Source organism: Wyeomyia smithii, chromosome 1 (genome assembly GCF_029784165.1).
Source record: "Wyeomyia smithii strain HCP4-BCI-WySm-NY-G18 chromosome 1, ASM2978416v1, whole genome shotgun sequence".
NCBI classification, from domain to species: domain Eukaryota; kingdom Metazoa; phylum Arthropoda; class Insecta; order Diptera; family Culicidae; genus Wyeomyia; species Wyeomyia smithii.
In genome coordinates, this window is record NC_073694.1 from 165860426 (window position 1) to 165879041 (window position 18616).

The following is an 18616-nucleotide window of genomic DNA, read 5'->3' on the forward strand; positions in this document are numbered from 1 at the left end:
ATTAGGAAAATTGGAAAATTTAAAGTTTGCAATTTTGCAATCAAACCTTTATGTCAAACACTGTCGAATGTTTTTTCTATGTCTATACGAGCAGCTCCAGTGGAATAACCTTCAGATTTGTTAGCTCGTATCATATTAGTAACTCTGAGCAATTGATGAGTTGTGGAATGCCCTTGGCGAAATCCAAACTGTTCATTTGCAAAAATTGAATCTTCGTTGATGTGTGACATCATTCTGTTAAGAATAATTCTCTCAAACAGTTTACTTATTGAAGAAAGCAAACTGATTGGTCGATAACTTGAAACTTCAGCTGGATTCTTATCCGGTTTGGGGCACTTGAATTCGTGTATCACTTCTATGTAGCCACCCAAATGTAAATAAAATGTATAAAATTGGATCAACTTACCTATTGACAACAAGTCTTACCATTACGTTATCCAGCTTTGGCTGCTGCTGTGGTTACCTGCTGGCCAGTTACTATCCCTTGTAGACTGCCATGTCGTTGGTCGACATGGCTGGTTGAATTTCTAGATCGTTAGATGTTGTTTTGTGTGTCCGTGCCAGTAGTCTTCAATTGCCTTTTCTTCAACATTATCGGCTGGTCAACGCTAAAACCCACAGATCCGATAGAACTAGATCCTCGCTCTTCCTAATGTGTTCAATGTGTTGTTTCAAAAACGATGGCCGTAAAAGAGAGAGAGAGAGAGAGAGAGAGAGAGAGAGAGAGAGAAACATATATTTTTAATCAGGGGTGATAAAATCACAGCGGAGTGGTCGTTTAGTATCATTCGACGGACGCCAGAGCATTATTAGGTGATCCTTGCAAGCGCTACAATTCATTCTGGTACTTTCGAACTTCATGTGATGACGCATGTGATCAAATATGGGATTATCCAGAGAATGGATAATTTTATTTATAACGCAACAAAGTCATAACTCAAGAGAGGTATTATAAAATAGCGTTTGCTTCACTTCAACAATTTAAAAAAAGGTTACCTATTTTGACATTATCATCGCATTTTGACATTTTCACTGTTCGTAAGTGGTGTCCTATTTTAATCATTCGCTCACACTTGAAATCCAATGAGTCTAAAAGAGAGGTGAGAAGGAAACTTACTAACACTTGCACGCGCCCCTCTGCCCGCCCCCCTCTGCCCAGAGTTGATGCCAAATAGTGACGTAGCTATTTTGATTTACCATTGAGTTCGTCTAGTTGTTTACATTTGAAGCATTTACTAATACTAGAAAAATGCACTCTCCTCCTCACCTCTCTTTCATGCTTATTGCTTGAAATCTACATCGACAATGTTGTTGCGCGCCCAGACCCTTACTGGACCAATTTCGATGGGCAGGAACTATAGTCACTGTATACTTTACTAGTCTGGCGGACTGGATTTCGGGAACCAGTGTAAACTGTCAAAACGGGAACCAGTCGATAGTGCATCGATTTTCGCATTTGAAGTATTGTAATCGTGCCGTAAAAAGATACAGAATAAATTAGACTCAATAATTGAACTTTTTGTGACATCTGCTATTTTTTTTGAGAATAGTTATTGTAATGAATTAATGATATCACAATAATGTTAAATTTATACATGTGAGAAAGTCACAAGGAATATTTCCTTTCGTCGCATCAATAACGTGCTCTTTTTATAATTAATTGTTTATTGATAACATTATACTGCCATAGATTTGCTGTCCTGTCGCTTTTCACGCTGTACTATTGTACGGGAAATGCTCAATCGAAACAAAGTGATTTTTTTTATAATTTTCTCTTTCAACGAATAAATGAATTATCACAAAATGTTAGCCATTTCCTTCTAATCTCCGCATTCTTTGGAAACCGGAGTAAACTTGATTGTTTCTTTGTCCTTCGCCAATTGCTGTTACATTTGTTATAAACGCACTTCATTTTCACATCAAATGTTTACTTTCAAAGAAGTCATATGCAACATGAATTATATCCAGTGGTGTCAGGATTTTAATGTGAAAAAGTGGGTTGCCAGTTGCATGGTTCCCCACTCCGCCAGACTAGTAAAATACAGTGACTATAGCAGGAACTACCCATTTAGCAATGTTGGGTGTCGAAATGGCGTCTGGGGTTAAGCTGTTTCCCAGAGGTTAAAAGTCGCCATCCAATTGAAACCTATGCCTTTGCGATTGGGTTCGGTTGAGTATCATCCTATTTCTAAAAGTATCCATATGTGATGGTACTTGACTAGTGACAGCTGTTTTCCACAATAGATTTGAAAATTTTCGAAATTCGATTCCGAAAACACTCATATTAGGTAGTTTTACAGAAATCAATTTCGATTTCGAAATAGAGTCTAGGGTCGAATTCCGACCTCTAGGCATCCTTTCAAAGTTGGATATTTGGCACTGATGCTTCCGATTATAAATTTTCCACCTCGACCTGCAGATCTTATTGTAATAGAATAATATATATTCTGGAATTTCGATTCCCAATTACAGATTTCAGACTTCAAGTTTCCGAGCTTAGAATTCAAATTTAATTTTAATTTTATTTGATTTTGGTTTTTAATTTTGTAGTTTCGATTTCTTCTGTGGAATCTATGGATTCTTAACCCTAGAAAGATAATTATATTTCGATGTACAGTGCTGTTTCGATTTAACATGGTCAAAAAACATCTTCCCGTGAATCCAACGAAACTGGGGATTTGGTGAAATGATAAAAATCACTATTTATGCTAGATTCCAATGCTTATTTATTTATTTGACATTCCTGTCATTATGACGGAAAGTTCCTCCAGTGCACTCGGTTTTTAGCTGCCGCTCTCCAATTTCTGGGACACCATGTACTCTTTGCCAGATTTAGCTCCACCTGGTCTACCCGTCTTGCCCGCTGGGCCCCTGGTCATCTTCTTCCTACCGGATTCGAGGCAAACACCATCTTCGCAGGGTAGTTGTCCGGCATTCTTGCAACATGCCCTGCCCAGCGTATCCGTCCAACTTTAGCCAAGATAGATAAACTCATCGACTACCTCGAACTCATCGCCGTCGATCGTAATGCTACTGCCTAGGCGTTGTCGATCGGCTTCGCTTTCGCCGGTTAGCATATACTTCGTTTTAGACGTATTTATCTGCAACCCAATCTTCGCTGCTACCGCCGCAGTTGTTCTGCCGACAATGTCCATATCACCAGCAAAGTAAACGAATTGACTGGATTTGTTGAAAATCGTACCCCGCGTGTTGATGTCCGCTCGATTCATTACACCCTGTAGCGCAATGTTGACTAGCAGGCAGGAGAGACTATCACTTTGTCGAAGCCCCCTGCGGGATTCAAATCGACCCGACAATTCACCCGAAATCCGCACACAGCACTGCGTCCCATCCACTGCAGCCTTTATCAGTCTAATCAGCTTCCCCGGAAAGCCGTTTTCGTCCATGACCTTCCATAGCTCTTTTCGGTCGATAGTGTCATACGCGGCTTTAAAGTCGATGAATAGATGGTGCGTGGGGGTTCTGAATTCACGGCATTTGTTGAGGATCTGCCGTATGGTAAAAATTTGGTACATCGTGACCGTCCTTTCACGAACCCGGCCTGATAACTTTCAACAAATCTGTGGGCTAGGGGTGAGAGGCGGCGGTGATCGCACGATAGTTCCCACAGTCCAATTTGTCGCCTTTCTTATAGATAGAGCAGAAAACACCAACCTTCCACTCCTTCGGAAGTTGTTCTGAGTCCCAAATTCTTGCAATCAGCCGGTGCAAACAGGTGGCCAGCTTCTCCGGGCCAATCTTAATAAGCTCCGCTCCGAGGCCATCTTTCCTCGAATCCACAGCATCGCTAGATTCACCGGAAAGGGTTTATTGACCGTGAAAAAATCGAAACGGCACTGTAAAAGTGAAGCTTGAGTTTCAAAAAAAAAATTAAATGCAAGTTTTCGTTTAAAAATCATTAATAATGGTGGTTATTACGGTGTTAACATATTGGTTAATAACAAATACCTGAATTTAGTTTTTAAAGAAACGAGAACGAATTCGCAGCATTAGGGAACATCCATAAATGACGTAGCTTTTTTAGGTTTTTTTGACGCCCTCCTCCCCAATCGTCGCATTCCGTCACAAAGTCAGAACCCCCCTCTAGATAATTACGTAGCTTTATAACAACCCCCTCCCCCCACATGATATTTTTTTTTGCAAATTTCATTATCCAAAACATACCTTGAGTCATGAAAGAACAAGAAAAGACAAGGAAGTAATATAAATGACCCTAAACAGACAAAACAGTGATAAAAAAGAACAACTAGAAAAAATCCAAATTTTTTTCTTAGTTTCATGTTTGCTACGTAGCTTGGCTTGAACCTCCACCATCCATCTCGTCACATTTCGTCACAAAACTGCAAACCCCTCCCTCCCCCCTCAAATGCTACGTCATTTATGAATGTTCCCTTAGAAAAAAAAAGTGGTAATGTTACTTAGAGTGAGGAGTCAAACTGACGCCAACTAAATATAATATTTTCGATTTTTAGGATTCAAGACATAGAATTATGTATTTCCGATTTCGCTGTTTCCAATTTATGCAGATTCTTTACTGACGCATTTAACATTTATAGATAGCAACTTCTTCAGAAGTTTAGGTTTGCCTTCACTTCTCCCTACGGAGACTTCTCAAATCTTCTATCAAATCTCTCTTTAAGCCCTAACGATTACGTCGTCAGTACACAATCATCTTAAGTGTGTGTTGTGTGGTTTAATGTGCATATCAAAGTAGTTGGCTGCAGAATGTATTTTCATTTGTCACTGATATCACTATATTGTGTCACTGTCACATCCAGTCGTAATTTATGAAATCAATTCAACTCTAATTCCAGTTGCGTCCAATTCTCTATTTAATATGTACCTAATCAGGTAATGTTTAGCTAGCAGCATCCGTGATGCTGCACAACCATTTATAACTGTAAAGTATACGCCTGTTGCATTAACTTGTTTCTATTCGTAAAGGAATAGTATTACTGCAATAAATTAGTTTTGTCACACAAAATATAAATACCGTTGCTGCCGGAAGGATCCCTTAAGCGTGCTTTTTACAGTTTTTTTTTTCGAACATAGTCTTGTAGTTCGGCTCGGATAAATTAAAACTTTCGCTTACCGCCGAATGATGTAAGCTTTAACATCCATCGGACAAAGGCTGATGTCGTCAGAAGGTACTAAATCCTGCTTTTGGAGTAGCGTCAGCAGAGAGCTGTATATCTCCTGCCCGTCATCCAGATTTAACAATTTTTTTATGCTTAGCTAAAATGAAAATTGTCGTTTAGGAAGCCCTTAAGAACCAGCAATCTTCTACTTACATTTCCCTCGCCGTTAGCTTCTGAGCCGCAGTCTTCGAAGTTCGTACGATGCACAATTAACCCAACGGCCGGCCGTTTCTCTTTACCGATGCGCACGTGTGGTAAACTTCTTACCGCAACCAGTTCCATTCCTCTTTCCAGCGGCTCATGGTTAACTCCGAAGCTTGGCAACAGTCCAGTCCATTCGTTCTCGTTGAATATCAACTTCTCTAACGGATGCAGCAGTGACCTCAGTTCGCTATGCGCGTTGGCTGTCAAATACCCGGCCGGATAGCCAGGATCTAGTTTGGTGCACGACTCCCGACTTTCCAGCACCAATCGGAACAAGTGCAACACCGGAAGATTGTCCAGCACACCATGACCTAACCCGCGATCGTCGTCTTGTGAAAGCCGTCGGTCCTGCATAATTTCCATCTTGAAAAAAAAAAACAGAAAGTTATATTTCATCATATTAATCAACAGAACTAAACAATTACAAACCTCTCCTGTTTTGAGTGACGCTCCCCCAAGGGGTTGTCCACTAAGAATTGTTAGTCGCAAGTTCTCGTCTTGGATAAACATTGACGAGGGAACTGGGTAGTAGTTAGCTTGCAGGGGCAGCTTATTAAACCGTTTACGTTTTATAATCTGCATCCCATTGAGATCAGTGTAAAAGTACTCGCCACTGTTAATGTTCGTCGACAACCGCATGACTATTTCTGTATTCTCTCGTTCGCCAATATCGACCAGATTGCGTATCTCGATGGCGTCGCCACGCAAAATCGTCTGATGGACAGCAAAGGATAACCCGGTAGTGATACTGGCTTCCAAAGAACCTTTCACGATTAAAACTATGGAATCGCGTGGCCTCAATTCAACGGCAGGTCCGTCTGGATGGAATAAATATGCACCACTTTTACCGGAACCAAATTTCATTCCATATTTGAAAAATGACAAATGCACTGGCACTGTGCCACTCTCGATAGATATTGACTTAAGCAAACCATTAGAGTTGAAGGAAGCTCCTGGGCCATCGCCTACCTTTAATGACGTTTCACGGGGATCACTAAATTCTTCGGCTTCCGGATAGCCGTTCAGATTGATCGAGAAAGGTGTGTGCGAAAGAATGCTCACTTTTGCGTAGGAAACGCCAGCACTTTCAGAAACACGATTGCATGATTTGATGGTGTACACCACTAAACCTAGCGGAGGGACTGACGCCCGAAACAGTAATCGATACTTGGTGGTGGATGCCTGCGGATTACTGATTCCATCCGGTCGGGTCGTCCAAGACCATACCGGCGCAACCTGTGCCGTTACGGTCGACCCATCCCGTGCATCCTGCACGGTAACGAACGGTTTCCCTATGTACAACTCGATCAGTTCTTCCCGCTGGTGAGGCAGAGAGTTGTGAACAACCACGTGCTTGATCGGTAACTCATCTCCAATGATAATGGTCGGTCGGAAGGTGTCGCCACCGTCGACGGTTCGCGAATCGTCAATGCTCAGATAGCTGAACTTTGGGTCCGCCTGGTAGACCGATGGTTTGGTTAGCAGTCTGTTGGAGGGAATGCAAATCATTAACATGTTGAAAATTGTGGAATCAGGGGCGGACGCAGACAACTTTTGTTACTGCAGACCACGAAATGTTGCAAATAATAAACTCGAAATCAATCATAAGTTATGATTTACAGATAGATAGTTTGCTTAGTCTATATTTTTTTGTTTTGAAGTTTTTTGTCGTATAATAATCTGATTCTTCGTGTCGTTCTGATGGCTTCTGAAAACATTTCGATAATCGAGTTGGTTAGCTATATACAAATTTCTGATTTTTATATATCAGCTAAATAGTCAGTCTTTCTGAGCAAAGCGTGATTTTTACTGATCAAACTGTTTGTTAGTTGCCCACTTACATCACGTTTTTCTATTTTCTGCGCATCAAAATATCTGGTAATCTTTTTGATTGATTTTACCTAGTGGGATAATGAAAATATACGGAATTGTACATAAGAGGCCCACACATTTCCTCTGAAGGTTTAAATTTAATGTTCCGAAGCTATTTGAACCATAGTGGATTGCAAAAAGCGACGACGACACCTGAAAAGCTTAACTTACTCTGGTCATCTGATCGAATAAGTGTACTATAGGTTTCTTAAGAAGGGCTACTTTTCCGGACCGAATATAAAACACGTCCGACTCTTCGTAGCGGTAACGGTACTGGCATACTTTACAAAGCAAGTTAAACATGTGTTGGTTGCAAGGATATGTAAATCATTAGGTATGCTCAAAATATAACAAACATACTCTAAGTAAGTAGTACTCACCTGTAAACAGCCTGTTGCGACACAAACTTGCACTCCTCGATCGCCCTCGCCATCCGCTCGGCATAGTCTTTCATCACGTGATTTTGGGCCGTGCCGGTGATTCCGTCGTGGTGCTGAAATAGCGACAATTGCTGTCGTGCATACTCAAGCCTTCGATCGAAATCCACTTCACTGTCCCAGCTGTGCCATGAATGCAACAGCTCCGCCGTGCGGATATAGTTAAGCAGGATGCGATCCTGTCTTTTGTGGTATGGCCGTGACGTGTAGTAGCCACTCCAATAGTCCTCGTTTACATCGGCGTATGTGAAAAAATCTCCACTCAACGACGGAAACTTCTCCGGCTCCATGCTCGACCGAACTGCGTCAAAATACTCCTGCAACGTGGCAAATCTTGCTTCCACGTTTAACGACGGCTCGTTATTCATGTAATCAAACAGTTTCTCATAGTTAACTCGCTGCTCCTCCCACTCTGTACTGTGCGTGTAGCGAAAATCATCACCCAATGGAATGAGAACGTTTCGCGTCCGATAAAGTATTGATTTCTTTCGCCACTGGTCCAAGATCAATTCCGCTTTTTTGGCAACGTTATCATCGGTAATTCTCTGTGGAGCCACCCGCCAGGGACACGAAACTCCAAAATTTGGTAACCGTTTGAAGTCAAACTGACAGCAAATCTTCGGATCTGGGCCACAAGTATGCGGGATATCGTACGAATAGAATGGCATCATATGCGTCAGGAGATCCGTTTCACCACGAGTATCCCAAAGCTGGCGCCAACGGAATTCCAACTGTTGCTTCAGTGCCAAATTCTTCTTCACAATGTAATGCGTCCTCTGAACCAACAAATTATCGAAACCGGAATTTTTCAGAACAAATGGTATCGTAGCCGATTCGCCAAATGGATCGATGGTCCATGCCGAAGTTGGAGTCACGTTCAGTCTAGTTTTCAACCAAGTTTGCCCTTCAGTTAACTGTAAAAGCACAGAGTACCAATGTGAATTTGCTTCATCCGGCATAACCCAACCTCCAGTCACAAACTCCAACTGTCGATTTTTTAATAACCTAAAAAAAGAACCGGATTAATAGGGCAATTTCAATAACAAAATACCCTCAACTACTTTTTCACGATATCCTTGTTTTGTGGTGCTAAATTGTCATACCACTTGGCAAAATAGCTTATTTCAGCCCAGATAAACTTCATGCCAGGATTTTCCTCCAGGTGACGCAACATATTGGTAAAAATCAACTTGGTTTGCGTGTCGTAATACTCATCAAAGGTATGTATCCAACCCGGATCGTTATGCGAGTGCGGTACTACAAACACTTTTAGCCGTTGGTGCTGATTCCAGTGTTTTTCATTATACATTATTCGCCAACCCTGCTTCCAGGGACCACCGTCGATGTTATCGAACGGAACCGTCTCATAGAAATCTAGCATTTGGATGTCAGGCTGTGGCAATATATCGGTTCGGAGCGCACAGCTGCCACCAGTGTCCCGATTGGCGCTGATCACCGAATCTTTTAACATTTCCCGATTACCTAAATGAGGTGCAGCCACGGCTGGTACTTTATCGAGTCGGGATTCGTCTCCATACTCATCCCCGTCGTTCCGCGGCTCTTTGCCATCAACGCCGTTGGTTTGAATACTCTCAAATTGTTGTTTCATTGCACCAAACTCTCGCCGGTGTTTGTTCAAGCCCGTTTCCAATTGTTTGATTTTGTCCTCCAATAGTAGTAAATCATTGTTCTGAAACAAAAAACAGCAATAAATGGAAAATCACTCATTGGTGACATTTTTTACCGGGTTAACCTCGTACTTACCGGTTTTTCGCTTGGAATTGCTTGGTTTAAAATTATGTAGAGCAGTAAAAAAATAAAAAGTGACACAGCGGATAGGATGAACACGAACTTTCTTCGAATGCGAACCATTTTTTGATTATTAGTTAATTTCGTAACAGAATCTTATCGAATTCAGTGCAGATAAAGCTGTGCAAATATTTACTCGTCAGTTTTGGATCTGTTCAACAGCACTCTTCACTGCGGTGCGGCTTATCAAGTCCAACTTGAAATCTCATATCTCGCTATTGACGCAATAGAAATTCTAATTTTTCGGCTACCCAACATTCACTATTTACCAGAGAAAATTTTTAAAGCGTTATTTTGGGCTTGTTTTCTTTCTTTCTTTTACTTGGTCACATAATCTAACTAGTTGAACGGCATTATTAGCCAGTGTGATTTGCGGATTCAATGTGATTTATATATTTTTATATAAAAACTCCAGCGGAAGGAAACGGTTTGTTGTGGCGGTCGTGAAAGAAAAATCGTTTCGTTTACAATTTTTTGCAATCCTCTCCTGCACTTCGCTTTTCGCTTCTGTTTACCGAAACGTCAACCAGGGTTATATTCAGGCTTTGAACTGCGTATGCATTTTTTTTATATCAGCTCAAAAGGGTAAAGTGTACGTTTTGGGCAGCCAATTACAGCGCTGAACCACTCGTTGAAGGGTAATGATAATGTCCACGTGGACCCGATATTTAATAAAAATGGAAATCTGCTAAATAAAATATTGATTTCTTTTTTAATCGTTTCCCGAAACAAAATTTACGATGTATTTTGCGGTGAGAACAGTAAACGGACAATGTTTTTTATTGTAACCATAAAAAACACGGTATTTCTACTGTAAGCTTGCAAACAATTGTTGTCATTACCATGTTTTAACAACGTTTTTTGTTGTTGAATCTACCACCGACAATAATTTTACCATGAACAACATTGTCAGTTACTTCTAAATGTATGGGAAAAATGCCTGAAAAAATGCTGTTAAGATACATAACGACCCCCCTTTTTGAAGTAGAATACTTCTCTCAGGAAGTTCGGCTACATAGGGATGTGAAATGAAAATCTAAAACCGAAAAAAGTGAAAAATATATCCAATTTCAAATGCTAATAAATCGGTCAGTATTCGATGGATTTCCTTCGTTCTTGCAGCAAAAGATTGGAAAATCTTCTAAGATTCTTCCCAAAATAAGATAATTGTAATTTTATTATTCACACTATTGTACTATTGAAAATAGTCAAGCCTTGTCAAAACGAAAAATTCGACCTCTGATTGGTCGTTATATGCTTGCTTCCCAAGCACGGTCGACAGGATCATATACCTTGCAATTGAAAACATGCTATTAGGCCTATATAAGAGCCTGTTTCAGCCGGAGCCGCTCATAATAGTTCTAGACAGTGACAACAGCAGTCGTCCTTCCTTAGCAGCAGCACTAGCTCTGTGGTTGGTCACCACGTCTCAGGAGCAGCGCGGTTTTTCTCAGCGTGTGTACAGCGACAACAGCAGTCGTCCTTCCTTAGCAGCAGCACTAGCCCTGTGGTTGGTCACCACGTCTCAGGAGCAGCGCGGTTTTTCTCAGCGTGTGTCGCCAGACACCCATTATTCCCCCCGTGTTGGGGCAGCATGAAGATTGCCATCAGGAAATCCAATTTTGGAAATCAAAATGCCTTTTTGAAGGCAAATAAACAAGTCATTGAAAGTTAATCATTTTTGTCAACGCAAGCAAGCATTCTGTGTTGCATCCTAGCAATTTAAATTTGTCGCACCCGTCTAATTTACTGAATGTGAAATAGCTTCCACAGTGCATGTTGTCTGTGTATCTTAATTCCCCCAATGTTAGGGCAGCTCAAAGGTTGTAATTAGCAACCGATTTTGAACCGCAACATGCTTTTTTCAAGGCAAATAAAAAAATAATTGAAGGTTAATAGTTTTCTGGCATCAACACAAGCAGACATTCTGTGCGGGATGCAATCAAATTCTGTTCTAGTTGTCTAATTTTTACTTTATCTAGTAAACTCCCCACTGTAGGGGCAGCGCAAACGCTGCGATCAGCATAACCGACATTGAATAATAAACTGCCCTGTTAGTACGCATTCACATAAGCAGTTAGTTCGACTATGCAGAGCTAATATGAAGTCGATTCAATCAATCAGCATAAACAGAATATCGTCGTCTCCCAGCTGCCAAGTTGCAACATGATGCAACACGCAACAGCGAGCAAACGAAATCGCTTGATGTTACAAACCGCAATAAGATACGGGTTAAACCCGTTGCGTGTGTGAGAGCATCATCGGTGTTTATTCGCTGGATACACTATCTACTGTCTACTGAACGCAATAATCTGCTTACATGCGACATGGGGACGGGAACATTTTCTTCAACCAAGCTGCACAACACGACACAAAACATGTTATTTTGTTGCTTCAATGAGAGTGCTATCGGTCCGGCTCGACAGAATCTTCACAAGAAATCATTTTTGTGCATCCGTGCTACGAAACTGAGTAGCTCATAGTAGTTCTAAACAGCGACGACAGCAGTCCTCCCTTAGCAGCAGCGGGAGCGAGCAGTGGGCACCATCGATAGCGGATAGCGGCCACAACTGTGGCATGGCTGCGAATAAGCGTAGCAGTCTCAGCGGATCTCACCATCGATAGCAGCAGGGCCAGCAGATGCAGGTACAGCGGATACCAATGGCGGCCACAACTGTGGCATGGATACGGATAGCGTTACAGTTGCTCAGCAGTTGGGCCAGCGTATAGCGGCCACAACTGTGGCATGGCTATGCATGGCGTAGCTGTTGCAGCGGGTATATCAGCATCGATAGTAGCAGGGTCAGCTGATGCAACGACACTCCCTTCACTAAAATGCTGTTTCAGTGTGGTAGCGGGAAGCATCAGCAGCAGGCTTGCATGAAGTGAATACATCAGCCAGCAACTTTCTCTAAGGCCTCTGCCATAGTAGACGCGAAAAGCGGCGCGAACCGATTCGCTCGGCCGTAGGTTGATGTACAGCTCTACTGATGGCTGTACATTAACCTACAGCTGAGCGAATCGATTCGCGTCGCTTTTCGCGTCTATTATGGCAGAGGCCTTAGAGAAAGTTGCTGGCTGATGTATTCACTTCATGCAAGCCTGCTGCTGATGCTTCCCGCTACCACACTGAAACAGCATTTTAGTGAAGGGAGTGTCGTTGCATCAGCTGACCCTGCTACTATCGATGCTGATATACCCGCTGCAACAGCTACGCCATGCATAGCCATGCCACAGTTGTGGCCGCTATACGCTGGCCCAACTGCTGAGCAACTGTAACGCTATCCGTATCCATGCCACAGTTGTGGCCGCCATTGGTATCCGCTGTACCTGCATCTGCTGGCCCTGCTGCTATCGATGGTGAGATCCGCTGAGACTGCTACGCTTATTCGCAGCCATGCCACAGTTGTGGCCGCTATCCGCTATCGATGGTGCCCACTGCTCGCTCCCGCTGCTGCTAAGGGAGGACTGCTGCCAGCAACTTTCTCTAAGGCCTCTGCCATAGTAGACGCGAAAAGCGGCGCGAACCGATTCGCTCGGCCGTAGGTTGATGTACAGCTCTACTGATGGCTGTACATTAACCTACAGCTGAGCGAATCGATTCGCGTCGCTTTTCGCGTCTATTATGGCAGAGGCCTTAGAGAAAGTTGCTGGCTGATGTATTCACTTCATGCAAGCCTGCTGCTGATGCTTCCCGCTACCACACTGAAACAGCATTTTAGTGAAGGGAGTGTCGTTGCATCAGCTGACCCTGCTACTATCGATGCTGATATACCCGCTGCAACAGCTACGCCATGCATAGCCATGCCACAGTTGTGGCCGCTATACGCTGGCCCAACTGCTGAGCAACTGTAACGCTATCCGTATCCATGCCACAGTTGTGGCCGCCATTGGTATCCGCTGTACCTGCATCTGCTGGCCCTGCTGCTATCGATGGTGAGATCCGCTGAGACTGCTACGCTTATTCGCAGCCATGCCACAGTTGTGGCCGCTATCCGCTATCGATGGTGCCCACTGCTCGCTCCCGCTGCTGCTAAGGGAGGACTGCTGTCGTCGCTGTTTAGAACTACTATGAGCTACTCAGTTTCGTAGCACGGATGCACAAAAATGATTTCTTGTGAACATTCTGTCGAGCCGGACCGATAGCACTCTCATTGAAGCAACAAAATAACATGTTTTGTGTCGTGTTGTGCAGCTTGGTTGAAGAAAATGTTCCCGTCCCCATGTCGCATGTAAGCAGATTATTGCGTTCAGTAGACAGTAGATAGTGTATCCAGCGAATAAACACCGATGATGCTCTCACACACGCAACGGGTTTAACCCGTATCTTATTGCGGTTTGTAACATCAAGCGATTTCGTTTGCTCGCTGTTGCGTGTTGCATCATGTTGCAACTTGGCAGCTGGGAGACGACGATATTCTGTTTATGCTGATTGATTGAATCGACTTCATATTAGCTCTGCATAGTCGAACTAACTGCTTATGTGAATGCGTACTAACAGGGCAGTTTATTATTCAATGTCGGTTATGCTGATCGCAGCGTTTGCGCTGCCCCTACAGTGGGGAGTTTACTAGATAAAGTAAAAATTAGACAACTAGAACAGAATTTGATTGCATCCCGCACAGAATGTCTGCTTGTGTTGATGCCAGAAAACTATTAACCTTCAATTATTTTTTTATTTGCCTTGAAAAAAGCATGTTGCGGTTCAAAATCGGTTGCTAATTACAACCTTTGAGCTGCCCTAACATTGGGGGAATTAAGATACACAGACAACATGCACTGTGGAAGCTATTTCACATTCAGTAAATTAGACGGGTGCGACAAATTTAAATTGCTAGGATGCAACACAGAATGCTTGCTTGCGTTGACAAAAATGATTAACTTTCAATGACTTGTTTATTTGCCTTCAAAAAGGCATTTTGATTTCCAAAATTGGATTTCCTGATGGCAATCTTCATGCTGCCCCAACACGGGGGGAATAATGGGTGTCTGGCGACACACGCTGAGAAAAACCGCGCTGCTCCTGAGACGTGGTGACCAACCACAGGGCTAGTGCTGCTGCTAAGGAAGGACGACTGCTGTTGTCGCTGTACACACGCTGAGAAAAACCGCGCTGCTCCTGAGACGTGGTGACCAACCACAGAGCTAGTGCTGCTGCTAAGGAAGGACGACTGCTGTTGTCGCTGTCTAGAACTATTATGAGCGGCTCCGGCTGAAACAGGCTCTTATATAGGCCTAATAGCATGTTTTCAATTGCAAGGTATATGATCCTGTCGACCGTGCTTGGGAAGCAAGCATATAACGACCAATCAGAGGTCGAATTTTTCGTTTTGACAAGGCTTGACTATTTTCAATAGTACAATAGTGTGAATAATAAAATTACAATTATCTTATTTTGGGAAGAATCTTAGAAGATTTTCCAATCTTTTGCTGCAAGAACGAAGGAAATCCATCAAATACTGACCGATTTATTAGCATTTGAAATTGGATATATTTTTCACTTTTTTCGGTTTTAGATTTTCATTTCACATCCCTATGTAGCCGAACTTCCTGAGAGAAGTATTCTACTTCAAAAAGGGGGGTCGTTATGTATCTTAACAGCATTTTTTCAGGCATTTTTCCCATACATTTAGAAGTAACTGACAATGTTGTTCATGGTAAAATTATTGTCGGTGGTAGATTCAACAACAAAAAACGTTGTTAAAACATGGTAATGACAACAATTGTTTGCAAGCTTACAGTAGAAATACCGTGTTTTTTATGGTTACAATAAAAAACATTGTCCGTTTACTGTTCTCACCGCAAAATACATCGTAAATTTTGTTTCGGGAAACGATTAAAAAAGAAATCAATATTTTATTTAGCAGATTTCCATTTTTATTAAATATCGGGTCCACGTGGACATTATCATTACCCTTCAACGAGTGGTTCAGCGCTGTAATTGGCTGCCCAAAACGTACACTTTACCCTTTTGAGCTGATATAAAAAAAATGCATACGCAGTTCAAAGCCTGAATATAACCCTGGTTGACGTTTCGGTAAACAGAAGCGAAAAGCGAAGTGCAGGAGAGGATTGCAAAAAATTGTAAACGAAACGATTTTTCTTTCACGACCGCCACAACAAACCGTTTCCTTCCGCTGGAGTTTTTATATAAAAATATATAAATCACATTGAATCCGCAAATCACACTGGCTAATAATGCCGTTCAACTAGTTAGATTATGTGACCAAGTAAAAGAAAGAAAGAAAACAAGCCCAAAATAACGCTTTAAAAATTTTCTCTGGTAAATAGTGAATGTTGGGTAGCCGAAAAATTAGAATTTCTATTGCGTCAATAGCGAGATATGAGATTTCAAGTTGGACTTGATAAGCCGCACCGCAGTGAAGAGTGCTGTTGAACAGATCCAAAACTGACGAGTAAATATTTGCACAGCTTTATCTGCACTGAATTCGATAAGATTCTGTTACGAAATTAACTAATAATCAAAAAATGGTTCGCATTCGAAGAAAGTTCGTGTTCATCCTATCCGCTGTGTCACTTTTTATTTTTTTACTGCTCTACATAATTTTAAACCAAGCAATTCCAAGCGAAAAACCGGTAAGTACGAGGTTAACCCGGTAAAAAATGTCACCAATGAGTGATTTTCCATTTATTGCTGTTTTTTGTTTCAGAACAATGATTTACTACTATTGGAGGACAAAATCAAACAATTGGAAACGGGCTTGAACAAACACCGGCGAGAGTTTGGTGCAATGAAACAACAATTTGAGAGTATTCAAACCAACGGCGTTGATGGCAAAGAGCCGCGGAACGACGGGGATGAGTATGGAGACGAATCCCGACTCGATAAAGTACCAGCCGTGGCTGCACCTCATTTAGGTAATCGGGAAATGTTAAAAGATTCGGTGATCAGCGCCAATCGGGACACTGGTGGCAGCTGTGCGCTCCGAACCGATATATTGCCACAGCCTGACATCCAAATGCTAGATTTCTATGAGACGGTTCCGTTCGATAACATCGACGGTGGTCCCTGGAAGCAGGGTTGGCGAATAATGTATAATGAAAAACACTGGAATCAGCACCAACGGCTAAAAGTGTTTGTAGTACCGCACTCGCATAACGATCCGGGTTGGATACATACCTTTGATGAGTATTACGACACGCAAACCAAGTTGATTTTTACCAATATGTTGCGTCACCTGGAGGAAAATCCTGGCATGAAGTTTATCTGGGCTGAAATAAGCTATTTTGCCAAGTGGTATGGCGGCGCGAACCGATTCGCTCGGCCGTAGGTTGATGTACAGCTCTACTGATGGCTGTACATTAACCTACAGCTGAGCGAATCGATTCGCGTCGCTTTTCGCGTCTATTATGGCAGAGGCCTAATGGGAAAGTTGTATCAGTTTGTTCAGAAGAATATTATTGTCGGTAATATTACAGAGATGCGATTGCGTAAATCCGATTTTGAATTGAACAATTGTTCTTTTGAGAACAAATAACACACTTATTTGAAGAGTTAATAGCTTTTGGTACCAATAGCAGTATAGTGACAGCCTCAGCGGTAGATGCAGATGCAGCCGGTACTTCCCTGAGGCCGATGTAAAGGTAAATGGGAGCAGCACGGCGAAACAGTTAGGGTTATGCTTAGACGCGCGTCATTTTTCGTTGTTGATATTCCCCACATGGAACGACGCGCTTTCGTATGATAGCGGTGGTATTAGCGGTAGATGCATTTGCCAACACTTCCTCCAGTAAAGCCGTGTCTAGTTTTCAATGTGGAAACACCTTTCTCATTGTGTTGACCGTGCGCCTTAGTCCTCACTATCAATGATAAATTGAACAATTGTCCTTATAAGGACAACAAATGAATTAATGAAGATTTAATTTTGAATTAGAATACTTCTCTCAGGAAGTTCGGCTACATAGGGATGTAAAATGAAAATCTAAAACTGAAAAAAGTGAGAAAAATTTCAAATGCTAATAAATCGGTTAGTTTTCGATGGATTTCCTTCGTTTTTGCAGCAATCGATTAGAAAATCTTCTAAGATTCCTACCAAATGCATGAAATTGCAATTTTATCATTCGAACTATTGTACTATTGAAAACTTTTAAGCCTTGTCAAAACACAAAATTCGACCTCTGATTGGTCGTTATACCGCGCTTTCCCAAGCACGGTCGGCAGAGTTATGGACCTAGTAAATTGGGAATGCATCATTTGGCCTATATGAGAGCTTCATCAGATAATAAACAAACATTTCATCGGATATTAAATTGAACAACTGAAATTTGAAGAACACAAATGATTATTTGAAGAGTTAATATTTTCTCGTTTTGCGCTATAATCCAAAGTTTATTATCTTCATCTACATGCATACTCTGATTATTATTACGTGTTTGCGTCGCTTAGTGTTTGGCTACGGTCATGCAGAACGCAAATAACGGCGCGATGCGATTCGGCAAGACGAAATCTGTTGAAATGTATAGCTCTACTTCGCCTTAAAAAGAGCTGTACATTTCACCACGGTAAGGCGAATCGCATCGCGCCGGCATTCGCGTTCTGCATAACCGTAGCCTTTGTTCTGTTCCCGTTTTATGATGTCGTATTAAATGTGCATATTAGAATTCGGCAGCACTTCAACTTCTCATTTGCACCAAATTAAAAAATATCCAATGAACTTCATTCAAAATATCAGACAAAAAGAAATTACAATACTGCCAATGAACGGTCAACGTTTATTTTCTAGAAAAAATGACTGACACTCAAGCAGCCAGGTTATCTTTCTTGTAAAAGTATTCTACTTCAACCTTGCGGTCGTGGCTTTGCATACAACCTTCTTGTGATTTTCATGGTAAAAATGGCAAAAACGATGTTTTTTACTGTCCTGGACAATAATATTCAATGTAAAATTGATGTATTTACAATAAAAAACATACTTAAATTATGGTAAAACTATGTACAATTACAGCCATTTTTAAGGTTTTTTAAATGTTATTTTTTTCGGGTTCCTTTCGCCAGCAGATGTCTTTAAGGCACTTTCAACTAAGCTCAGTTTGGCATAGGTTTTGTCTTTAGTCTCGCCCATCTATCAATTCACTTTTCGCTAATTTTCTTCATTACCCTCTGCTTTCAGAACG

At 41.8% G+C, this 18616-nt stretch overlaps 2 protein-coding genes across 3 annotated transcripts; one reads left to right on the top strand and one right to left on the bottom strand.

Annotated features, from left to right (window-relative positions):
• Positions 1 to 4670: 4670 nt before the first annotated feature.
• On the bottom strand, positions 4671 to 9996 carry LOC129717740 (alpha-mannosidase 2). Of its 2 annotated transcripts, XR_008726733.1 has the most exons (7): positions 9437 to 9996; positions 8734 to 9362; positions 7616 to 8677; positions 5793 to 6849; positions 5313 to 5726; positions 5015 to 5256; positions 4671 to 4953 (listed from the first exon to the last, which is right to left on the bottom strand). XR_008726733.1 is itself a non-coding variant. In XM_055667859.1 (6 exons), the coding sequence occupies exons 1-6, from the start codon at positions 9542 to 9544 to the stop codon at positions 5110 to 5112; spliced, it is 3417 nt and encodes a 1138-aa protein (XP_055523834.1). In that variant the 5' UTR covers positions 9545 to 9996; the 3' UTR covers positions 4671 to 5109. The 2 variants fall into 2 exon arrangements, 1 of the variants encoding a protein (XP_055523834.1); XM_055667859.1 differs by having other exon boundaries at positions 4671 to 5256.
• Positions 9997 to 15518: 5522 nt separating this feature from the next.
• Positions 15519 to 18294, top strand: LOC129717742 (alpha-mannosidase 2-like). Its single transcript, XM_055667865.1, has 2 exons — positions 15519 to 16078; positions 16153 to 18294. Exons 1-2 carry the CDS (start codon positions 15971 to 15973, stop codon positions 16771 to 16773), a joined length of 729 nt encoding a protein of 242 aa, XP_055523840.1. The 5' UTR covers positions 15519 to 15970; the 3' UTR covers positions 16774 to 18294.
• Positions 18295 to 18616: the final 322 nt, after the last annotated feature.